General features: G+C 47.7%; 1 protein-coding gene across 2 annotated transcripts in view; it reads left to right on the plus strand.

The window, feature by feature from the left end:
• The window catches only part of LCLAT1 (lysocardiolipin acyltransferase 1), a 122,734-nt gene that overhangs the window by 50,297 nt on the left and 50,023 nt on the right, over positions 1-22,414 (plus strand). Inside the window, exons 1-2 of one of the 2 annotated variants that reach the window (XM_083175502.1) lie at positions 7,313-7,423; positions 18,698-19,120. In XM_083175502.1, coding sequence (XP_083031628.1) covers positions 18,740-19,120 — 381 coding nt within the window. In that variant the 5' untranslated portion in view covers positions 7,313-7,423; positions 18,698-18,739. Of the gene's footprint in view, positions 1-7,306; positions 7,424-18,697; positions 19,121-22,414 lie in introns of those variants that run through there. The other variant, XM_083175503.1, reaches the window with a different exon arrangement.

The following is a 22,414-nucleotide window of genomic DNA, read 5'->3' on the forward strand; positions in this document are numbered from 1 at the left end:
CATTATCATGTAATATGGCGCAGGTATATTGCTTGGTGTGAGGAGAATGACTTGCCTTCGGCCAGTTTTCGATTAAACAACCTGCTACGTTTCCTTCAGGCTGGTTTGGATAAGGGTCTCAGATTGGGTTCCTTAAAAGTCCAAATCTCCGCGCTGTCTGTGTTTTTCCAGAAAAAGATTGCGGCCTTGCCGGAAGTGCAAACCTTCTTACAAGGGGTTCTGAGGATTCAGCCCCCCTTTGTGCCTCCCACTGCACCATGGGATTTGGAAGTGGTTCTTACTTTCTTAAAATCAGCCCGGTTTGTTCCACTGGAGGAGTCTGAGCTCCGACACCTCACTTGGAAGACTGTTGTTCTGCTGGCCCTAGCTTCGGCCAGGAGGGTGTCCGAGCTTGGAGCCTTATCCTGTCGGAGCCCTTACCTTGTGTTCCACAACGATAGGGCGGAACTCAGGACTAGACCACAATTCCTTCCAAAGGTGGTGTCAGGGTTCCACCTAAACCAACCTATTGTGGTTCCTTCTAGTGCAACACACCCGGATATACCAGATTCCTTGGATGTGGTCCTCACCCTTAAGGGGTATGTCAAGCGCACAGCTAGGATCCGTAAGACGGACAGCTTGTTTGTGCTTTATGATGCGCAGAAGAAGGGTTTACCTGCTTCAACGCGTACCATTGCCAGGTGGATAAGATGTACTATCCAACAGGCTTATGCATCAGCTGGTCTATCGCTTCCTTTTTCAGTAAAGGCTCATTCAACCAGGTCTGTAGGTACCTCTTGGGCTGCTGCTCGAGGGGTGTCGGCTATGCAGCTTTGCAGGGCCGCAACTTGGTCAGGGCAACACACATTTGTGAAGTTCTACAAGTTTGACACCCTGGCCAGGGAGGATTCCCAGTTCGGGAATGCGGTTTTACAGCAGACTCCGCACGTTCCCACCCGTTCTGGTAGCTTTGGGACCTCCCCATCGTAGTGAAGCCCAGTATCCCATTGGACGGTAGAGAAAATAGGATTTTGGGTACCTACCGGTAAATCCTTTTCTCGTAGTCCATATGGGATACTGGGAGCCCGCCTCGGTGCGGCTTTTCTGCTGTCAGATTCTACTTCATGTTAGGCTTATTGCCTTGTTTTCTATAGCATAGACATGTCTATAGCCTTGTTTACAGTTACAGGTGTCCTCAAAAGTTGTTAGGATTCACCTCTTTTTTATATGTTTTTTGTTCATTTGGGTGTGCTGGATGAATCTCACCACAATACATTATCACATACTCCTCACATGCTCTCCTTCGGCACAGTTTTTGCATTAACTGACTAGTGGAGGGAGATTGAGGGGAGGAGCCAGTGCACCCACACTGAAAGTTCTTTTATGTGCCTGTCTCTCCTGCGGAGGTCTCAATCCCCATAGTAGTGAAGCCCAGTATCCCATATGGACTACGAGAAAAGGATTTACCGGTAGGTACCCAAAATCCTATTTTTTTGTTGTTGTAGAGATAAGTTTTCACACGTGTGACTGCTCAGAGTTGAATGACAATGATTTGTGGAAAGTTCTGCTGACGAAGACACAATAATGTTAGCAGTAGTGTCCTAGATAGTCCCACTGTGCAGTTTTATGTTCGTTTTGCCAAAGGCGAAGAGGTATCCATTGCGTTTGTCTGTCTGAATCAGTCCATCTGCAGTGCCTGGGCCCCTGGCCGTTGCGTGTCGGATGAACCAATGTTCGTGTTAATGTTGGCCAGAGAAAGGCAACTCTCCGGGTTTGAAGACCCTGCTGCGGCCTACATACCCAGCAAAGCCTGACCCTCTAGTAAGTGAACCCTCCCACAGGTCACTCCTGGTTACAGCCAAATAATAGTACAAAGTATTTCTTGAAAATCTTGAATATTGTAAATTTTATATCTAAAATTGAATAAAATATATTGATTAAATAATAGTACAAAGTTCTAAAGCATGTCTCCATCTCCAGACCGCAAATTATCCACCTCATCTGAGCAAACTAGTTATAATATAGAATGAGCAAAGCCAGTACTTGGCCAATGGATTTATATTTTGTAATGGTGGTGGCACTCTGGAAATTCTGGTATATTTACTATGCTGATGAGCCACCGATCAGCTCTGACCAATAGATTTAAAACAACAATAAGAGTCTTGTGATGTACAGTATGAATTTCCCCTCCGCTGGTATGCGCGGACAAACCTATTCCACCATCTTGGATTTGTTTGGCCATATCTCCCCCATGATTCTCACAGAGGTGCCCTGGAGGAACCAAAGCCATTGGCTATACCAATTTGCCATATGGTCTTGGATATAGGCTTCCTTCCAACAGCTCATGGAAGTCAATTCACAAATGGTACAGATTGGTGTCCGTGTACTAAGTGTGTCCATGTGACCAATTTCTTTTCGAATGGTTGGATTGACATAATAGGAGATCCAACACAATACTGGAGTGTGCACCGACAGGAATAGATGTAGCAATACTGAAATCACTATTGCTGTAGATACTGGAGATATTGGAGTGTATCCAGCAATACCAGGATTCAATGTTGCAGCGTATACTGGGATATCACCAGCGATACAGGAGCCAATGTTGCAGCAGATACTGGTGTGGCACCAGCGATACAGGAGCCAGGCAAGCTTGTACCAGATCAGGAGACCACAAGACACTGACCACATAGGAGTGCCCAGGAAGTCCCCTTTATACCCCTGGCTGTCCAGGGATTGGCTGGGATACCCGGACGCCTCTGCTTTGAGACACTTTTGTTTGTTGTTTCTGAACTTTCTTGTTTTCCACTCATCTGTGTATTGTCAGGCGCTGCAGAACCCTTGTGGTGCAATAAACAATGATGACGATAATAAAGCTGCATACATTTCTAATGGTTGCTAAATACAGTAGCTGCATGGTTCCCAGGGGGAAGTCTGTATGCACCTGGCATTGGTGCTATAAAGGGAGAGGGTCATTAGTTCAAAAGGGTCTAGGTCGATAGTCAAAAGGTCAACAATAGTTTTTCATGATTTAAAAAATATATATATACCTACTTGTTCACACTGGACCAGTGGGCATGGAGGGACAATATAGTAGTGTGCCCAAATCACGCCATGCAAGGAGACGCGGTACTCTTTTTCTGTGTCTGTGTCGACAGGATATACATTCAGGTACTTGTGTACAATCACGGCTCCCACTATGTCCATCGTATAGGAAAAAATCGCATCGCATGCGATTTTTAACAGAAATGCATCCAAATGCATTAAAATTAGTATCACACATGTTCAATGGCCCCCAAATGTCATTTTTGAGGCTGTACCACCCCCACTATCAACGCGAACCCGAAGCGTGGCGAGCGGTGGCGGTACGCGTCCTACGACCTTTTGATACCCCCACTATCCACGTCGGCGTGGAGTTGAGAATAGAAAGTGTGGCGGGCTTCACAGGTGTCCGCGTCCCCTCGCCACGCTTCGGGCTCGGTGGCCCGCTGCGCTCGCCACACTTTCTATACTCAACTCCACGCCGACGTGGATAGCGGGGGTATGAAAAGGTCGTAGGACGCGTACCGCCGCCGCTCACCATGCTTCGGGTTCGCGTTGATAGTGGGGGTGGTACAGCCTCAAAAATGACATTTGGGGGCCATTGAACATGTTTGATACTAATTTCAATGCATTTGGATGCATTTCTGTTAAAAATGCTAAAAACTGAAAAATCGCATGCCACTACATTTGGCATGCGATGGGAGCCGTGAAAGTACACAAGTACCTACATTCATTTTATAGCCCAAGCTGTTGTGAAACTACAAGTCCCAGCATCCCCCTACTACAGTTTTGCTACTAGGGAATACTAATTCTGGATACACACTAGGCCATGTGTATCCAGCAGGACATTGCGGGGGGAGGGGACGGGCATCATGTTGCAGCATGGTATCGCTAGCGGCATTCTCCGATTGAGCTTTATGTACAGACAATGGGGGAAGTTGCTAGAGACCCACTGGAGCATTCATCGCTAATGATCCAGTGGGCACTCATTAGGATAATTTGTTCTAACGACTCATGGTTATCAGGCAAATCGTTCAAATTGTGGTCTAGTGGCGTAAAATTTGGGCATACTGAAGCATGCTGGGACTTGTAGTTTCCCAACAACTAAAGAGCCACTCAACAGCCAGTCCTGTCCTAGGAGATGACCTACCTGCAGTGTAATTGGGATCCCGGCATTCAGAATCCCGACTGCCGAAATGCCGACACATTCTCCCTCCTGGGGTGTCCACGACACCCCTGGAGGAAGAATAAATTAGCGCGCCGAGCGTAGCGAGGCACCGGGCCCGCTGCGTGGCGAGCGCAGCGAGCCCGCAAGGGGGGGCGATCCACGTCCCCCCCTTGTCGGCATTTCGGCTGTCTGGATTCCGGCGTCGGGATTCTGAACGCCGGGATCCCGACCGCCGGGATTCAGTACTGAATCCGTTGCCTGCAGGTGACAGCATCAGGCTTTGTAGCTTTGCATGTGCTGCGTTCAGCCTGTTCTGTCAGTGTTACGTCTACCAGTGAATCAGCCCGTGCACCTCATCTGTGGGCAGTGAAAAGAATTTTCCATTGATTGGCGGCTGATCCAGCAATCTGTCAGTCCGCTTTCTAGCTACCAGTGCCTTGCCAAAACCTCTCTGCGGCACGGTGCACAGCAAACCCACTGATTCCCAGGAATGACACATTCCGGTACAGACTGGAAGACAGGACCAGTGAATAACGCAGGGTCACAATAAAGTTATGAATTACAAAGTATGATGATCCTAAGTCGGCCGCTCGGATCCGACCTATTCCGCTTCTCCGGTTTAAGTTATTTTTGTCGTTTCTGTGTTTTACCAAAACAGTGAGGAGCGTTAGAAGGAATTTTAAGCACTCAGAGACATTGGCACTGATTCAATAGCGCTTGTAAGAGGGAGAATTCGTCCCTGCTCCGATGTTTGGGGGTCTACACATGCAAAAGCCATGGTAACGAACGGATTCAGCGAGTTACAAAATCGCCGGGCTGTTCGTTGCGGGGAGGGAGGGCGGGGGGCAATGTTCCCTCTAATTTAATTTTACAAAGGCTGTGTGCTCCAAAAAATATTGTCTGCAACTTTGGAAAGATCATTAAAATTTTTGTGCGTCACATATATATAAGTGGAAAACTACGTTCAGCATTTGTGTCGACTTTACTTCAAAATTATATTAAACACTCAAAAACATTTAAACATTAAAAACACAGCACACACTGTAGTTAATGGGTGAAACACACATAGAGTCCACAACTGCAAAAAAGGGACCACTGCTGCTTTGTGTGCTCTGTTGTAATGTCTGTGCGCGCACTCGGCGGGTTATCTGTGCGTGCGCAGCTTAGAGGGAACACTGGCGGGGGGTGGTGATGTCACTGGACCATGGGAACACCCAGCATTTTATGGACGTTCCCATTGGTACGCACATGGGCTGATACCTGACGGGGGGGGGGGGACTGCCGTCATAGGACGCATAAGGCAGGCATTTGCGACGGGGAGCATCTCAGGCTCGATGTTCGCTTACTGAGCAAACCTGATTTAGGGCCATTCTTCAAATAGGCCACATTGGAGAACAGGGGGCATCGATGCCTTTACCCACGCCCAGGGGATCATTGCCGGCGATTAACCTCAAGGTGTGATTGAATGTCCCCTGTTGTGTTTGACCCCTGGCGTAAGTGTAAGCCCCTTGGAAGCGCCGCTGGTAGAACTCAGTCTCCCAGGTTAAGGATCAAATGGTTGACATGTGTTTAGATAGTCAGTCAGTAGGCCGACACCAAAATGTCTACATGGAAAAAGGTTTTCAGATTTTATTGGTGTCAGTGTCGACACCAATACAATTCAGCCAGTATCAGTGTGTTAGTGTATCCGTTACATTGTGACCGTGACATGTTGTGACTTAGTGCAGTGGTGTCAAACTTATGGCCCTCCAGCTGTTGTGGAACTACACGTCCCAGCATGCCCTGCCACAGTTTTAGCAATCCATTATAAAATCATCTATGGCAGGGCATGCTGGGACGTGTAGTTCCTTAACAGCTGAAGGGCCATGAGTTTGACACCACTGTCATAGTGACAGGTTTCCTCCTGAAATCTAAGTCATCATAAAGTTGCCAGATTGTTCTGTTCGGTTCTGTGTGTCCCCATTCGGAATGATGTGCAACTTGGTATCAAGCCCCCTTGGGTCTGGTTTTTGGTGTCCTCTGACATAATATGGGGACCTCACCTGGGCGCACTGCGCTATACGTTGGCTGGTGTACTGTAGGTTTCTTTGATTGCTCACGTCTCCCAAGAGGAGACAGTTATCTGATCTGTACAGTGACTATGGCAACATTCCCTGCATCCTAATGTCACACAGTGGGGTGTATTCAATGCTTTCTGCGAGCTGTGACAGCGAGCAGGGCTGCATGCTCACTGTCACAGCTCGCAAGGTCAGTATTCAATTGACCCCCTGCACATGCTGTTTCCCCCTCGCTAGGTTTTTGGAGCGAGGGGGAAACAGCGCATGGGGCCCCTAAAACAGCGAGGCTTGCGGCTAAATGCAGAGGGCTCCCTGCATTAACCATGAGCCTCGCTGTTTGGAGAGAATCCTCACTGTACTCTGACAGCGAGGATTGCCCCGGAATGTTGAATACGGTGAACGGCCGACGTGGGGGTTTAACGGCAAGGATCGCTTGTTCCTGCCATTTAACCCCCTCGCCGGCCACATTGAATACACCCCAATATCTAGCTAAGGGAAACGTTGACTTGATGTACAGGTTGAGTCTCCCATTTCAGAAATGCTGGGGACCAGTAGTATTTTCCATATCAGAGTTTTCCATATTTCCACTACAAAGTATGTAGAGATGCAGGTAAGGTACCAATCCCAGGATCGGCGGGATCCTGGGATTTTGCCTCAAAATTGCCCGGATTTCAGGATTAACGCCCACTCAGACGCTGATCGCCTTCTCCCGGGCTGTGCGGCTCTGCTCCATCAGAATCCGGTGAAAAGTGGCCAAATCGGACTAGTGTAGCTTTTGGTTTTGCCGTTCTTACAAATTAGGAAACAAATATTTTCTACGTAAATTAAAAATTTTAAATCGCTCTTATTTATTTTTTTTGTCTGTTCTATAATATATTCAATAAACAAACCTACGACAGATACACACTTTCTCGTGTGCAGACATTTTTTATGAGAATTCGGAACTGATTTTTATTTTTTATTTTTTATTTTTAATTATTTGATTTAAAGTTTTGTTTTCACAACACTGATTGTTCCTGGGTTTAGCAGTAAAAGGAGCTTGTGTTTTTTCTTTTTCCTCCAGACAATACGAAAGCCCGCAGCCATGAATTTGCTGAGAAGAATTCCCTTGAGAAATATGAGTACGTCTTGCATCCGCGTACGACGGGTTTTACCTTTATCGTTGATCGTCTGAGGGAAGGTAATTTCTTTTTGGCATAATTAAGCCCCATTTTGCATTAACCGTTCACTGTGATGAGTGCTTAAAGCCAAAATGTTTCCTATGATATTCTAGAATGGAAAAAGAAAACTCAGATGAACGCTCTAAATAATAAACAATGCTAATCAGTATAATTCCAGATAGTAAATGCTGCACTATAACATAGAGTCAATTAAAGTTGCTTATCATTAAGTTTGAAGTCTGGGGCATGGTGTTATATTAATAAAAAAAAAACAATTAGGTACTAAAGTTGTAGATTTAGTTTTTTAGCACCCAATTGTTTTTTTTTTACGAATGTAAAGATGCCCATACACTGAGCCGATTTAGGCCAATTGTGAGGAATCAGGCCGTGAAATCAGCTCGGTTTGATGTCCCCTCAGGTCCGATGCGCAGTCCCGTGCACATCGGACGCAAGCAGGTGGTCGGACCTGCTGGCCATCCGACCATCCTTCCTGGGACCTCCTTCCCATGCAACGGGGGGGGGGGGGCAGGCTGTGGGATCCGGCCAGCTGGTGGTGGGGGCAGGCAGCGGCGGCTGGGAAGATGGGTCGGGGTCCCTGCGGCCTTGGGCATTAAGTCAGCGGGTCTGTGCAGTGGATGGGAGCTGAGTAGCGCTATTATCCGCTGGGCGGCGGCGCCGGAAGCGCTGCTGAATTTGAAAACACAGGCCCCGGACGCTGATTGGCTGAGCCAATCAGCGTCCGCCCAGTGTTTTCAAAATCAGCAGCGCTTCCCGCACTGCCGTCTGGCGAATAGCGCTACTCAGCTCCAATCGGCCGCACGAACCCGCTCACTTATTGCCACATGCCGCAGGGACCCCACTGCCCGCCCCACGGACCCCCATGCCTACCCCCAGTCGCTGCCAGCTCCCCAGGCATATACATGAAATAAATCACATTTACCTCTAACCGATGTACACTTATGCTGCTTTTACTTATTACTGTAACACTTTTTAATATTTAAACGTCTCACTAGTGTAATGCCTTGGGGACGGTTGACCTGTGGGATCCCGTGCCCTTGTCTTAAATATACCACATGACGTCACGGTTGCTTATATTCTGTTACAATGCATGGTTTATTATCATGCTGATTAGCAGTTTGTGTGCACGTACATTTTCTCTTAATTCATTGTACAATATCTCCTGGTCTATCTATGTAATAATGCAAGGTACAGGGCTCCCTGCCATGTACAGTATCCCTACAATGTCTCATATTGTCTCGCACTGTGTGGGAAATATATTGAAACTTGTGAAATGGACAAAAGGGTGGGTTTCCCGTTACAACCATCCATATTCAAGTTACAATTTCTGTGGTACATGCTATAAAATGACAGCTACGATCAGATTGGTTGGCATGAGCAACACCCCCACCTGTCCTCTTAAGATAGCTCTCTGTATGAGCGGTGTGGTCACACTGATGCTACGGCAGCACGGTGGCCTAGCGATTAATGGAATGCTTCAGAGGAGAACTTGACGTATGTGGTCTCTGCAGATGTGACTCAGAAGGAGATGTTTGTGGTGGGTACAAAGCACCTAAGCATCTGTTTCCGGGGTAACCAGCAACCTTCATTGTGGATTTTGCGCATTTTTTTACAAGCGCAGTGCTGGGGTGGTCTGCAGCGACCGTGAACACACCAACCTGTATTCATTGCTTGAACTCTGCATTCATTTTTTTCTTACTTTTGCATATACACATTGTGGTTTGCAGGATCGGTGACACAGAAAGTACTCGTGTGACAACAGTGTTCCAGCCTGCAGTGTAACTCAGATTGTACAGTCATTTGCAAAAATGCTTGTCTTTGCTTGTACACAATCGCCGCGCACTGAACTCGCTATTTGTGTTTCCGCCTCAGAATTAGCCCCAGAGTTGATACATATGCGAGCACAGTTTACAGATTAAACAAAATGAGATTCACAGGCTGCATAACAAAGTAGTGAGAGAGAGGGAGTGAGGGTCCTGCTCATAAGAACTTACATTCTAAAGGGGCCGTGGTTGGTTGGTTAGCTGGGTGCGGATGCACAGGGATAGGAAACAGAGTAGAGGGCGTAGAGTTAGGAATAGGATTGGCTAAAGAGATGAGGTTTGAGGGCGTGTTAGAAGGGAGGTTGGGCGAGTGTCTGATGGAGTGTGGGTGGGTATTCCAGAGAAAAGGAGCAGCACAGGAGAAATCCTGGAGTCAGGTGTGGTAGGAAGTGATGCGCGAGGAGGAAAGCAGCAGGGTTACGTCTTTATGCAGCAAATGCTGATAATAATGTTCTTTATAGAGCACTTTTCTCCCAATAGGTATGGTAGCTCACCGGTAGAGAGTAAATGACTGGTTTTACCGTCATTTTCTTTTTTTTTTATTTCACTTTGCTTTCAACATCATTTTTACTTTTGCATCAGTAAACGGCGTCCAACAGGGGGAAGCTGCCGGCCGTTTCGAACTGAGCCAGACTGACTGGTAACACACAGGTCCCCTGCTGTCTAAATGATGCTTCCTTAGATGGTTATTTCCATTGAGAGACTTGTGTGTTACAGATATCACCAGTATGTTGACGTACATTGTACTAGTGTGCTTATCATCCAAACCTGTGACTTGTCGCTTTGTCAGGATCAACAGAGCCACATGGGTCAGGCTGGCGAGGGATAAGTTCCATCTTGGTGAGAAACCGACGCACCGTAATGTCATCGGGTTCCGCGTCACCGAAGTATATCCTGTCACCGCGGCGCTGTCTCTTCTTACAGGAACTAGCGCAAAATTAGCAGAACGGCTGTTTTCACCGCTATCAGCCCAGTGATGGTTTTATGTTGTTCAGCATAATCTTTGCTTCAATGACAACTTTTATCCCCGGTGGCTTTCCTGTGAATAAATTCTGGTTCTTGGCAGTCTCCGATCCTCGGGGGAAGTAAAGCCAACGCAAGAACATTTATTTTCTCCTCTAAAAATAGGACGGCAAATTTAGTCCCAGGAATCAAATGTGCTTTTTAAGTCTGCGAGAGAAATAAAAGCAGAGACACGACCGAGCTGCGTCCGGTGTATATTACACAGTCCGATCACAAGAAATGACTGTTACAATGGGACCGTAATGTGAAGACATGCCATTATCGTGATGTAAATGTCACACTCGCACCATTACTGTACTGCGCTGAATCACTGCTTCCTGTGCCCACTGTGATGCCCTCTGTATAGTATTAAGACCATAGGAAAGCATCCGACACTGACATTGACCCACTACAGTAAATCTGTCCAGCAGCTGGAACTGACAGCTTTGCAGATAAGGTTCCTAGACTAGGGGATGGGTTAGTGATGTCACAGCAGCTCACATGACTGCATTTGCGCGAGGTTGTTTTTCCTTGCGTCAAATGAAAGCAGAACACTGATAAAGATGTGGAGTTGTATTCAAAATGGAGTAATGCTAAACCAGACCTAAACAAGATGCATTGGGGGTTTTGTCAAAACCTACTTGATCACAGCTTGTACAGGAGCTTTATTCCAAACAAATTATATTGCCCACCAGGCGATAGGGGCCACGTGTCCTAATATTGTGCATGTACACTGAATGATATCGGTAATCGATACTGTTCAGTGACGTCAGCCGGATCCTTTGAACATGTGGGTCGTTCAGCTATATAGCCAAATTGACATGCATGTCCAGTAGACATCGGTTGTCATTATCGATGCGTGGGAATGCTCATCATTAACGATATTGAGTGTACATACTAGACGGTATTGTGAAAGATATCGCCCAGAAGCCTCTTTCTGAGCGATATCTTTCACAAAATCCTCTAGTGTGTATGGGGCTCTATAGCTGTTATTGTGGCACCCTGCACCTGTCATAACCCATGCAGTTCCGGGGTTTCTTTTTCTGCTCTGGTGCTTCTAGAACACTCTGTTCTGTATCTCAGCATTGTGATACAGAACAGTGTGTGCAAGAAGCACCAAAGATGTGAGCAACGCCCCAGGCAGGAAAGAGAAACTGCAGAGGGTGTGACGGGTGCAGGCTGCTGGAATGAGCACTACTCCTTATAGTCTGCATTAACTTGTTTAAAAGATCGTTGGATTTTTGGAACAGCCGGGAGGTATCCTTGCAGCTGCCACCTTACAGACTCGCTTAATGAGCTGATGCTCAAGGGTTTATTTACTAAGATGGGAGTTCTGATTAAGATGGGATGTTGCCCACAGCAACCAATTTGAATCTACTTATTTATTTAGCACCTTCTAAACTAGAAGATGACACAATCCGATTGGTTGCCCATGGCAACAATCCCATCTTCAGTACAACTCCCATCTTGGTCAGTAAACCCCTTACTGTGAATTAAGGTTCCAGGTTCTGCAGTCTGGAGATACAGTCATTAGGTCTATATTCTATTAAGGTTGACATGTCTTGTGTCGACTACTGAAGGTAGGCCCTAGGTAAAAATGGCTAAAGTCTATCCACTAGTGCAGGGATGGGGAGCTTTCGGCCCCCCAGCTGTTGCTGAACTACACATCCCAGCATGCCCTGCTACACTTTTCCTATTTGGCCATGCTAAAACTGTTGCTGGCCATGCTGGGGTGTGTAGTTCAACAACAGCCGGAAGGCCGTAGGTTCCCCATCCCTGCACTAGGTCAGACCCTGTAGGGAGACCCTGTACCTGAAGCACCAGGGGACACGGTACACTTTAACGGTGTCCATGTCAACATTCGGGACAAAAAAAACATGAAAAACTCATATCAAGCTTTTGACCGTCAAACTTGCCATTGTCAACCTAATGCTTGCGTCGACATTAGCCATGTCGACATATTTCATGTGTCAACCTAAGGCCGGTCAACCCAATGCATGTCAACCCAATGACCCATACCCTCTGGAGATTAGAGAAAGCTGGGGGCTGTTGACGGCAAGGGTCTTGGCGCCATACACTAATACATGGCATTCCCCTTGTAGTGAATATCTGCAGAAAATACATATTACACCACGACCTGTTTCCTTTTAAACATTTACGTAACGATAAAGTCCATTATCTTTCTGTAGATTATGAAGACGTACAGTAACCGTCTCCTCTTACAGAATAATGCCGCCTCATCTGCGCAGGTTACCTCCGCTTACTGAAAATCTGTATTAAAGCTGCGTAAATATCAGAACAAAATCCAATTTCCTTAAACAGGAAGGGGAAAAAGAAATCAGTTTTATTTTTTTCCTATTTTCGTATCAGCGCTGCTTCAATCCTGCCCGTGGTCCCTAAGGCTTATTCCCCCGGACCGCGCTGTGCATCTCTGCAGATTGCCTTAATGTACCAGTTCATCTATTTTCTGCACCGCTTTTCCCCGGCGGCCGCAGGATCTCGTCTGATAAGTCTTTGCCGTTGATATCTTGCTCGTCGTGGACGGATAAACTCATTTTTGCTTTGACATGTCCTGCTTTCCAGTTTGTCACAGTGTAGTAAGAGATCCTGAGCGGGCACAGTACCAGTGTATAGGGCGCAGTGGTAGAACCAGTTATTTTGTGAGCTAATTCAGGAGAAGGGGGGGTCAGGAGTGACGTTATGACACATGGCGCGTACCCCCCTCCCCCCCCCCCCATCGGTTCTACAATCCGTACCTTGCCCAGATAGTCACATGACATCACAGTAATGATTTGCAAACCCCCTTCCCAGGGGCGTAGCTAAGGGTTCATGGGCCCTGGTGCGAAAGGTCACCTTGGGGCCCCCCTACATACAACAAAATTAAAATCTCGGTCTGTTTATATTTTAATACATCATTGCCAAGGGGGGTTAATGTCCGTTGCCATGGGTTCTTGCTCGTTGCCAAGGGGTTAATATGTGTTGCCAGGGGTTATTGGATGTTGCCAAGTGCTTAAATTTTTTTTTATCAGGGGTTAATGCTCGTTGCCAAGGGGGGTTTATTCCCATTGCCAGGGGTTCTAGCTCGTTGCCAAGGGGTTAATACATATGTGCCCACCCCAGCCACCCGCCCGTACGCTGCTGTTGCTGCCCCTGCCTTACCCTGCGCAGAGAGAGACAGACGCTAGAGTCATTTTTCACTTCCAGCGTCTCTGACAGGGAGCACAGCTCTGCAGCCACGTTAACAGGAAGTGCAGAGCTGCGCTTCCTGTCAGACGCTAGAGGTGAATTATGACTTCTAGCGTCTGTCTCTGTGTGCAGGGGAAGGCAGGGGCAGCCGTAGCTGACGGGCTGGTGGCCGGAAACATAGGCGCACCGGCAGCTATTGCAGTGCTGCCGGCAGCCTAGTGAGAGCTGAGATGAGGACTCGGAGCGGAGGTATGACCTCTGAGTAACCAGGCCGGACAGTGGCGGGGGCTGGGCCCCCCTGGCTCAGGGGCCCGGTTGCAGGTGCGACCGCTGCGACCCCTGTAGCTACGCCACTGCCCCTTCCATGCATTTAAAAAACTGTTATTTGCATTCTTTGTCTGAGTATAAATGGCTTTTAATATGTATATGGTGTCATAGTCAGAAAGAGCCAACTGTTCTGTATATGGTGGTATTAGCGGTAGTACGCTGAGTCTAGTCTCTGCAGCCTGATCACAGCAGGTTGCTTAATTAATCACCGCCGAATATAGCATTTAAATATCAAGCTTTATCCAGCCTCTTTTACTTGGAGAGCTAGACTGTAACCCCGCACTCTGCCTGTCAGCATATAGCATCAGCTCCAATCCTCGTCTGTGCCTGTCCTTCGTTCCCGCTCGCCGGAACTGATGGGGGTGGTTGGGAGCTAGTACTGCGCGTTCTGCTTATGTGGCATTTATCCTGTTATTGCATCGGATCTGTGCACGTTACGTTCTTTGCATCACGGAGCTACAATTCATACATAGTATTCCCACGGATATGTGTGATGATTGCTGCCAATAGCATTCTACACATGTTGGCTGTTAGCCCTTCCTCAGTGCTTACTTCACTGTCGTTAGTAGGTTTTCATTTAGAGATAGCCGTTGTTGTTTTATATTTCCATGTATAGAGCCTGGTTTAGTTTTGTTAGCAAAGCAAAAAAAAGCTTGAAAACGGGCAAAACCATGCTGCGCTGCGTTTGGGGCAGATGTAATGAGACGAGAGTTATGCTGCCCGTACATATGTGAGATATCGCATACAATCCTTCGATTTCGACCGCATCTGGCCGAGAAATCAAATGATTGTATGCATTTTTAAGGGGACATTCGACGCGATGCGCGGGCACGCCGGTCGAGTGTCGGGTCTCAAGATCTTATGTGTTGTACATAATATCTATCGAATCGCAGGAGCGATCGCAAGTGGTTTTTAACCACATGCGATGCTCGAATGCGATACGCAGGTGGGGGCAGATGGAACGGTTTTTCATTGGATGGGATGGGGAGAGGGGGCCGGAGGGACTGCTGGTGGCGTGGGAGACGGCGGGCAGAGGGCGGCGTTATGTAGTGCAAGAAGCGCTAGCAGGTGGCGGCAGAAGTGTTTAAAACACTGGGCTGCCCAGTGTTTAAACAATTCTGCCGCCACCACTGACTGACCCCCGCCGCAGTGCTAGCACTTCTTGCGCTACATAACGCCGCCCTCTGCCAGCACCCGATGTGCCATCTCAAGATGGCATGCGACATCGGGTGCTGCAAAGGGGACACTTTAGCACCACAAGATGCGATCGGGTTCGATGGACATCGCACTGAATCCGATCGCACATATGTATTGGCAGCATTAGACTTGGGTGGAGAGTGTTTGAACTGCAGTGTAAAAACTGTGTGAAATACCCTATGTTGACCTTTTCACTGTCGACCTAATGTTTGTCGACCTAGTTGCTGTCTGTCCAATGATCCATACCCACACATAAGCAGCCAGTATTTACCCTGCACAAAAGCAGTATGAATACATTTGTTCCCCCCTTGTATGGAAACGTTTAAGCTGTTGCCTTTCAGTCCTCTTCAATTCAAGGGCAGATCCATCCCTACCCTGCCTGCATCTGTCAGGTTACGTAGAAGCTTGGGCTGTACAATTTCCTCTTTTGTACTTGTCGCCTGTATACAGCGGAGGCAACAGTTTTGCCCGTGAAACCGGTATTCCTGAGAGTTCTGCAGGAAACTAGTGACCTCGCTAAGGGATGCGGTCATCTTTTAGAATGAACTTAGGTCTACAGTCATTAGGTCGACCCCACTAGGTCGACTGGCAGGAAGGTCGACCTGACTTAAGGTCGACATGGGCCAAGGTCGACATGACTTAAGGTCGAATTTGCATAAAGGTCGACATGAGGAAGGTCGACTGGTCATAAGGTCGACATGGGGTTTTTCACTGTTTTTTGAGCCGACATGTGCTGACAGGCTGTATTTCATGCCCTACCATCCACTAGGGCGTGGAGGAGGTTTTTAAAGCTGTGGCGAGCGATGCGAGGGTCCGATTCTCATTGCCAACTGTGTCCATGTCGACTGTGTCGACATTCGGATTAAAAAACAGTGGAAAACCCATGTCGACCTTATGACCAGTTGACCTTTATGCAAATTCGACCTTCAGTCATGTCGACCTTGGCCCATGTCGACCTTAAGTCAGGTCGACCTTCCTGCCAGTTGACCTAGTGGGGTCGACATAATGACTGTAGACCTAAGTTCATTCTGACAGATGTACCGATTCCCTCGCTAAGGCATGTGGCCACTATCTGTAGTGTATGCTGTGTCCTGCACAGTTTGCGACCTCCTATTTCAGTACAGGACTCCTGTGTATTTACCGAAGCGCTCTGTTACCAATCCGTTACCAGGATTGTGTGTAGTCTAGTGATAAGTTCCACTGGGACTTGTTAGTAATGTGTCTGAGTCATTTTTTTTTTTTTTTTTAAACAAAGAGAATTGTCATTTATCCATAGAGCGTACTCCTGTGAGCAGGGCCCTCGCACCTATTTCTTGGTCTGTTATTGCACAGTGTTTTATTACCGTTTTTGGTCCCGATTGTAAAACGCATTGGCGTGTGTTGGCACTATATACAGTCCTCATCCACTTTTGCCGCAGTCGTCCTAATCAGCCCCTCTTAGCTCACCAGGGGCCTTATTCTAGTTCACTCTTAGAAGCAAATTCCTTCTCAAATGGACAAAACCATGTGCACTGCAGGTGAGGCAGACGTTACTTGTGCAGAGAGAGTTAGATTTGGGGTGGGGTTTTACTTCAAAGTGAGATCTATATTGCGGTGTAAAAATAAAGAAGTCAGTATTTTCCCTGCACAGAAACAAAATAACTCACCCAAATCTAATTCTATCTGCACCTGTTACATCTGCCCCCCTGCAGTGCACATGGTTTTGTCCATCTGAGAAGGAATTTGCCTCTAAGAGTGAACTAGAATAAAGCCCCAGGTTCTGCTGCACTTATTTTTTTGAGTCGCAATGGCACAAAACCGAACACGTGACATTTGTACATCTGGGTGCGTTTGGGTCTGAGTCTGTGTATAGAGGGCTCCAATGCACCCACCGTGGCTTGCTTTTGCCTAAGTTCCGCTGTGCTTCATCCGCGACTTTGTACATGTTTAATACGAATCCCCGCGCAGTTCAATTGGTACAGATTGAGTGGGGTGTGTCGCTGCGCCTGTTGTGCGAATAAGGCGCAACACCGTTTGGTGCGCACTCCGGCGCTGGGGATCTTGCACCGCATAGCATGTAGGAAGGGTAGGAGGTTAAGGACAAATGTCAATAAATAATGTTGCAGTGCGTGAGATGACAGAAGCCTATAATATCAGCTGTGCTGCAGTCGTCTCTTCCCACCAGAGCCTGTGATGTATGCAGCCTTCTTATGTTCTGTAAACCCTGTGAACTCTATAAACCCGCAGCAACAGTACTGTATGTGAGAGAAGCGACCGTATACTTGTAATTCATTCTGATCCACAGTGCCCTCTAGTGTTTGTGAGGTGTAATTGCTATGCTATCTAGTTACAGGCAACATAGATCCTTGTCTTTGCCCAACATGTATTTAGCAAAGTTCAGTCAGTTAATGCATTTGTTTATTTTACAGGGTTTTCTTTTATTTTTTTAGAAAGTGTCCGCATGAACTGGTTTTGTTAAACTGTGAAATAGTTAATGAGGCTAACTAATGTCATAAATCCTAATTGTGCTAAGATGAAGACAACCCCCCACCCACCCTTTTTCCAGTCACCTATGCTGTTGTCTACTAATAAGTAGCAACACTGTTAAGACCCCTTCAAGTACTGATGGTGTAATTTCCTTTCCTCCATTCGCAACCAATGCTCCCCTTACCTGCATATGGTCCTTAGCAGAAAAAAAAGGTAATTTGATTAACTTACGAAGATGCAAGGTAATAGAGTTCCAAGTCAATCAGTATTAAATCTGTGAATTCTGTCCTAGAGGTCATATGAATTCTTTGGAACTATAATGCTGTGTACACACTGTGAGATTTGACATGAGATTTTGACTAGATAGTCAAAATCGCATGCATATCGTATGTAGATCGCACAGGTTGTTTACCTTGTGATCCCGATGCGCGCTCCCGTGACAGCACAAATTAAATTCCAGATAGACAGGGCAGCAATGACTATAATGACAAATCTAGTAACTGTGTCAAGCTCATACAAATCTAATGCAGATTGTATGTAAAAAGTAAAGAGATATCAAAGACTGCATAGCACCTGAATCTTGTTGAATAGGGCTCCGGCCACTGTCAGGTGAGCGTCTCTCTCTCTCTCTCTCACCAGCGCCCCCACGTGCACCGGCTCTGCGTGTGTACACACCATCACTGTGGATATACCAAGTTTTTCTATATGTGTATTCAAATTTGTGATTTAAAACCGTTTTATTAAACATTAACCGATTTCAACAATGGATGACTCGTGAAAGAGAGTTTAATATGTGAGTTAACATGTTAAACTACCGTGAGTGGGTAAGGCCCCATACACACCAGAAAGATCAGGATCGTCTAACGATCGGCTAACGATTTAACGTGCACTTCCCTGGAGCGCTCTCCCGCGGCCTACTCACGATGTGCTAACGATCGTGTTTCTTTTGCAAACGATGTAATTACGATGTAGATACGATACGACGTCGCTCCCGACAGTCGTACGACCATCGGATGTGCAGATCGTGAGTAGATCGTGTGTGCACTGGCCATGGTCGTTTATGACATGTAATTAATGGGGCTGGGCTAGCAGAGGGGGGACAAAGACCAGTAGCCATTTTAAAGGACCTCATTTCTGCTTTGTGACTAGTGAGTCTTGGTGTATACCTGCTGAACGCTGCACATTGTTATTTTGGTCTGCTTTGTTTTTGCCTGGCATTACAAAGTGTGCTTTTATTTTTCCCATTCTGATTTTTGCATTATGGATTCTTTCCAGCAAGAATTCCTGCTTTTCTACGCTGTCCTCAGGGTGAGGAGGATGAGGGCCCAGCGTAGGAAGGCTCGGTCCTGCTGGACCAAGCAGTGGCTCCTAGGCCGACAGGCGCGGTCTCATATGCCCCTGTTGATGGAGATTCGCGAGAATAATCCCCAGGATTATAGGAATTTTCTTCGCATGGACGATGAGACCTTCCAGGAGCTGCTGCGTCTTGTCACCCCCCTCATCCAGAAGCAGGATACCAAGTACCGCATGGCTATCCCTGCTGAGGACCGGCTGGTGGTGACCCTCAGGTTTCTGGCAACAGGACGATCGCTGGCGGACCTCAAGTTTGGAGCCATCATCTCCCCGCAAGCTTTGGGCATGATTATACCGGAGACCTGTAAAGCGATTGTGAAGGTCCTGCAGCATCAGTATTGCAAGGTAAGGAAAAATGCAGCACACAATTGTAGTGAAAACATTATTTCTCTTTCAATGGTCCTGGTGACACAGCTCAACACTGGGATGTAGGAGGGTCCGAAGGAGCCAGGCACCTATCCTAAAGCTTTAGAGGGTAGGCTCCTCCCCTACTGCATCCCTGGACTCTTCAGTTCGTGTTAGGTGCCCACTGGAGTGGGTGCTATTCTAAAGGGCTGCAGGAGCAGCCGAAGAATTAGAGTAGTTAGGGGATTTTTATTATTTTATTAACTATTACCCTAGCTAGGTAGGCACAGTGTGAGGATTTTCATAGTGAATCCTCACACTGCTAGCGCAGCAGGAGCTGACAGAAGCGCGTCCTGTCAGCTATCTGTGCACAGGGTAGACGCTGTCTGGTCTCCCTGTGCTGCGCTCATAGCCTCTATTAAGAGGCTGCCTGGGCTCCGGAGCTGCCTGAAACCGGCTCCACAGTTAGGTGGGGATCATGGGGGACAGGCGCTCCGTGATGGCGGCGGCCATTTTATGCGGAGCTTACACGCTGAGCTCCTGACTGAGAGGACAGCAGCGCTGTGACAGGCATGTTCCAAGTGGTCCCCATTTGAGGGGGAGACACTGGAACAAGGAAATCCTACCTAAGGAGCGGCTAGCTGGGGGTGGTTGGCGCCAAAAGGTCACGGACCCCGCAGCAGCAGGGACTTTGGTCTCTTCCTTCACTCTGACTTTGGCGCCTTTCAGAACGCTTGCAGCGGAGCTGAGCTGGCGAATTGATCCTGGCAGAGTGACTTGGATTTCCTGGGCATCGCTTCCCCGCAGAGAAACCTACAGACAGCTAAGTGACTGGGTGCATTGACTTTGTATAAGCGCTTGTACAATTGTTTGCACTGTATATACTGATAGATATACAATTATCACTTGCATCATGTCTGAGCATCAGGCTGTGGTTTTGGGGGAGGGAGCCCTTAATGCACTGAGCGCGTGCAATGTTTGCACACAAAAGTTTGTCCCTGAGCAGATGGCCAAGGGGGGCTTATGTATTACTTGCGCTGATGTGAGACCCATGGGCAGCGATCCCCATAGGGCAGAGCATATGGAACCTGCGTGGGCCAGGGCCCTAGGCAGGTCAGTAAACGCTTTGGTGCAGCTTTTGGACAGGCAGAGTGATGGGCTGGTAGAATCACAGAGACCTATGCCATCATCTCAGCAGTCGTCTGGCTCCTTGCCTCTTACCCAGGCAGATCCTGCACTGATTCAGGTGATGCAGGATACTGCAAAAGGGATTAACAGGTTCAGTGAAATGCTGGACAAAATGGATGATGTGGCAGGGACCCCTAGAAGGTCTTATGCTTTAACTACTGTGGTAGATGAAGAGGAAGGAGAGTATACTGACATCCCCTGGGATCAGGGTGATGATTTGGAAGAGAACTCTGCTGCTGGTATAGAGGATCTCATTGTAGCTGTGAAGCAGGCTTTAAAGCTGACTGTGGAGGATAAGACTCCTGTTAAGGGTGTTTTTAAGCGACAGCGGAAGGAGGCTGTTACTTTTCCTTCAGATGAGGGGTTACAGGAATTATTAGAAGGAGCTTGGAAAACTCCTGATAAGAGGCTTCAGATGCCTAAGCGATTCCTTAGTCTGTACCCCATGCCAGAGTCTCATGCGGAGCTCTGGGAAAAGGTCCCAGTGGTGGATGCTTCAGTGGCACGTTTGTCCAAGGCTACTGTATTACCAGTACAGGGCGGTGCAGCTTTCAAAGATTCTGTGGATAAAAAGCTGGAGGGAAACCTCAAAGCTATCTTTGAAGGGGTGGGGTTTACCTTACGGCCCCTTATTGCTTCAGCCTGGGTCTCTAAGGCCATGATAGAGTGGGCTGGTGAATTATGCACCGTGCTGCAGGCTGACCCTGGTGCATTACTGCTTGCAGAAAAGATTAAGGCAGCAGCAGAATATGCAGTGGAAGCAGAGGAGGAAGCTATTAAAATGGCTACCAGAGTGTCCACAGTCTCCATTAATGCCAGGAGAGTGCTTTGGCTTAAAGCCTGGGAAGCAGACAATGAGTCCAAGAAGGCTCTGGAAACATTAGCCTTCAAAGGAAAGGTACTCTTTGGTACCGAGCTAGAGGAGATTATAAAACAGGCCACGGGCGGCAAAAGTACATTCCTGCCGGCCTCCTCAGCAAAGCAGATGTCAAGATTTTCTGCTTTTAAGCCGTCCTTTCGGCCCTCCCCTAGAGGTGGTGCGTCCTTTCGAGGACAGTCTTTCAGGGGAAGGTTTCAGTCCTCTAGAGGCAAGACACAGAAGTCAAAATTTGGCTCTTTTCACAAGAAGCCAGCCACAAAAGGAGAGGATAAACCCTCTGCATGACTGTCAGGGGCTTCGCCCGACAGTGACAAAAGTGGGGGGGCGTCTCACACTCTTCAGGGACGCTTGGACTGCTTTAGGCCAGGATGCCTGGGTGTTAGATATTATAACACAGGGTTACAAAATCCCTTACAGAGGGCCGCCTCCGAAGAGGTTCATCCCCACATCCTTACCAAAGGAGGCACGGCTTCGTACAGCTCTTGTGAGAGCAGCTCACTCCCTTTTGGAGAAAGGGGTGGTTACACCAGTCCCCAGGGCAGAGTGGAAGAAAGGCTTTTACTCCACGCTGTTCCTGGTGCCCAAACCAGACGGGTCTTTCAGACCAATACTAAATTTGAAATCCCTAAATGTTCATTTATGGGTAGACCATTTCAAAATGGAGTCCCTACGGTCAGTACTCCTGAGTCTGGACCAGGGAGAATTTTTGGCGTCCATGGATGTCCAGGACGCATATTTGCACGTTCCTATACACCCGGAGCATCAGACCTTATTGAGGTTTGCCATAGGAGACCTGCATTTACAATTCCGGGCGTTACCCTTTGGGCTAGCAACCGCGCCAAGGGTATTCACAAAGATAATGTCAGTAATGGCGGCGGTGCTGAGGCTCAGGGGAATCACAGTCATACCCTATTTGGACGATCTCCTGTTCAAAGCAGAGTCAGCAGTCATGCTGCAGAGTCACTTGGCAGAGGCCATCAGTTTTTTGCAGGCTCACGGCTGGATTTTAAATTTGCAAAAATCTCAGTTGGTACCGTCGCAAAGGCTCCAATTCCTGGGAGTCATACTAGACACCCATCTTCATCGGGTATTCCTCACGGAGGTAAAGGCCAGGGATCTGGTCACCCTAGTCCAGGAGATTCTCAGGGCTCAGAGCATTTCAGTATGGAGGTGCCTCAAGCTCCTGGGGAAGATGGTGGCGTCATTCGAGACGCTTCAATTTGCCA

The sequence above is a fragment of the Crinia signifera genome, chromosome 3 (genome assembly GCF_055691185.1).
Source record: "Crinia signifera chromosome 3, ASM5569118v1, whole genome shotgun sequence".
NCBI lineage: Eukaryota > Metazoa > Chordata > Amphibia > Anura > Myobatrachidae > Crinia > Crinia signifera.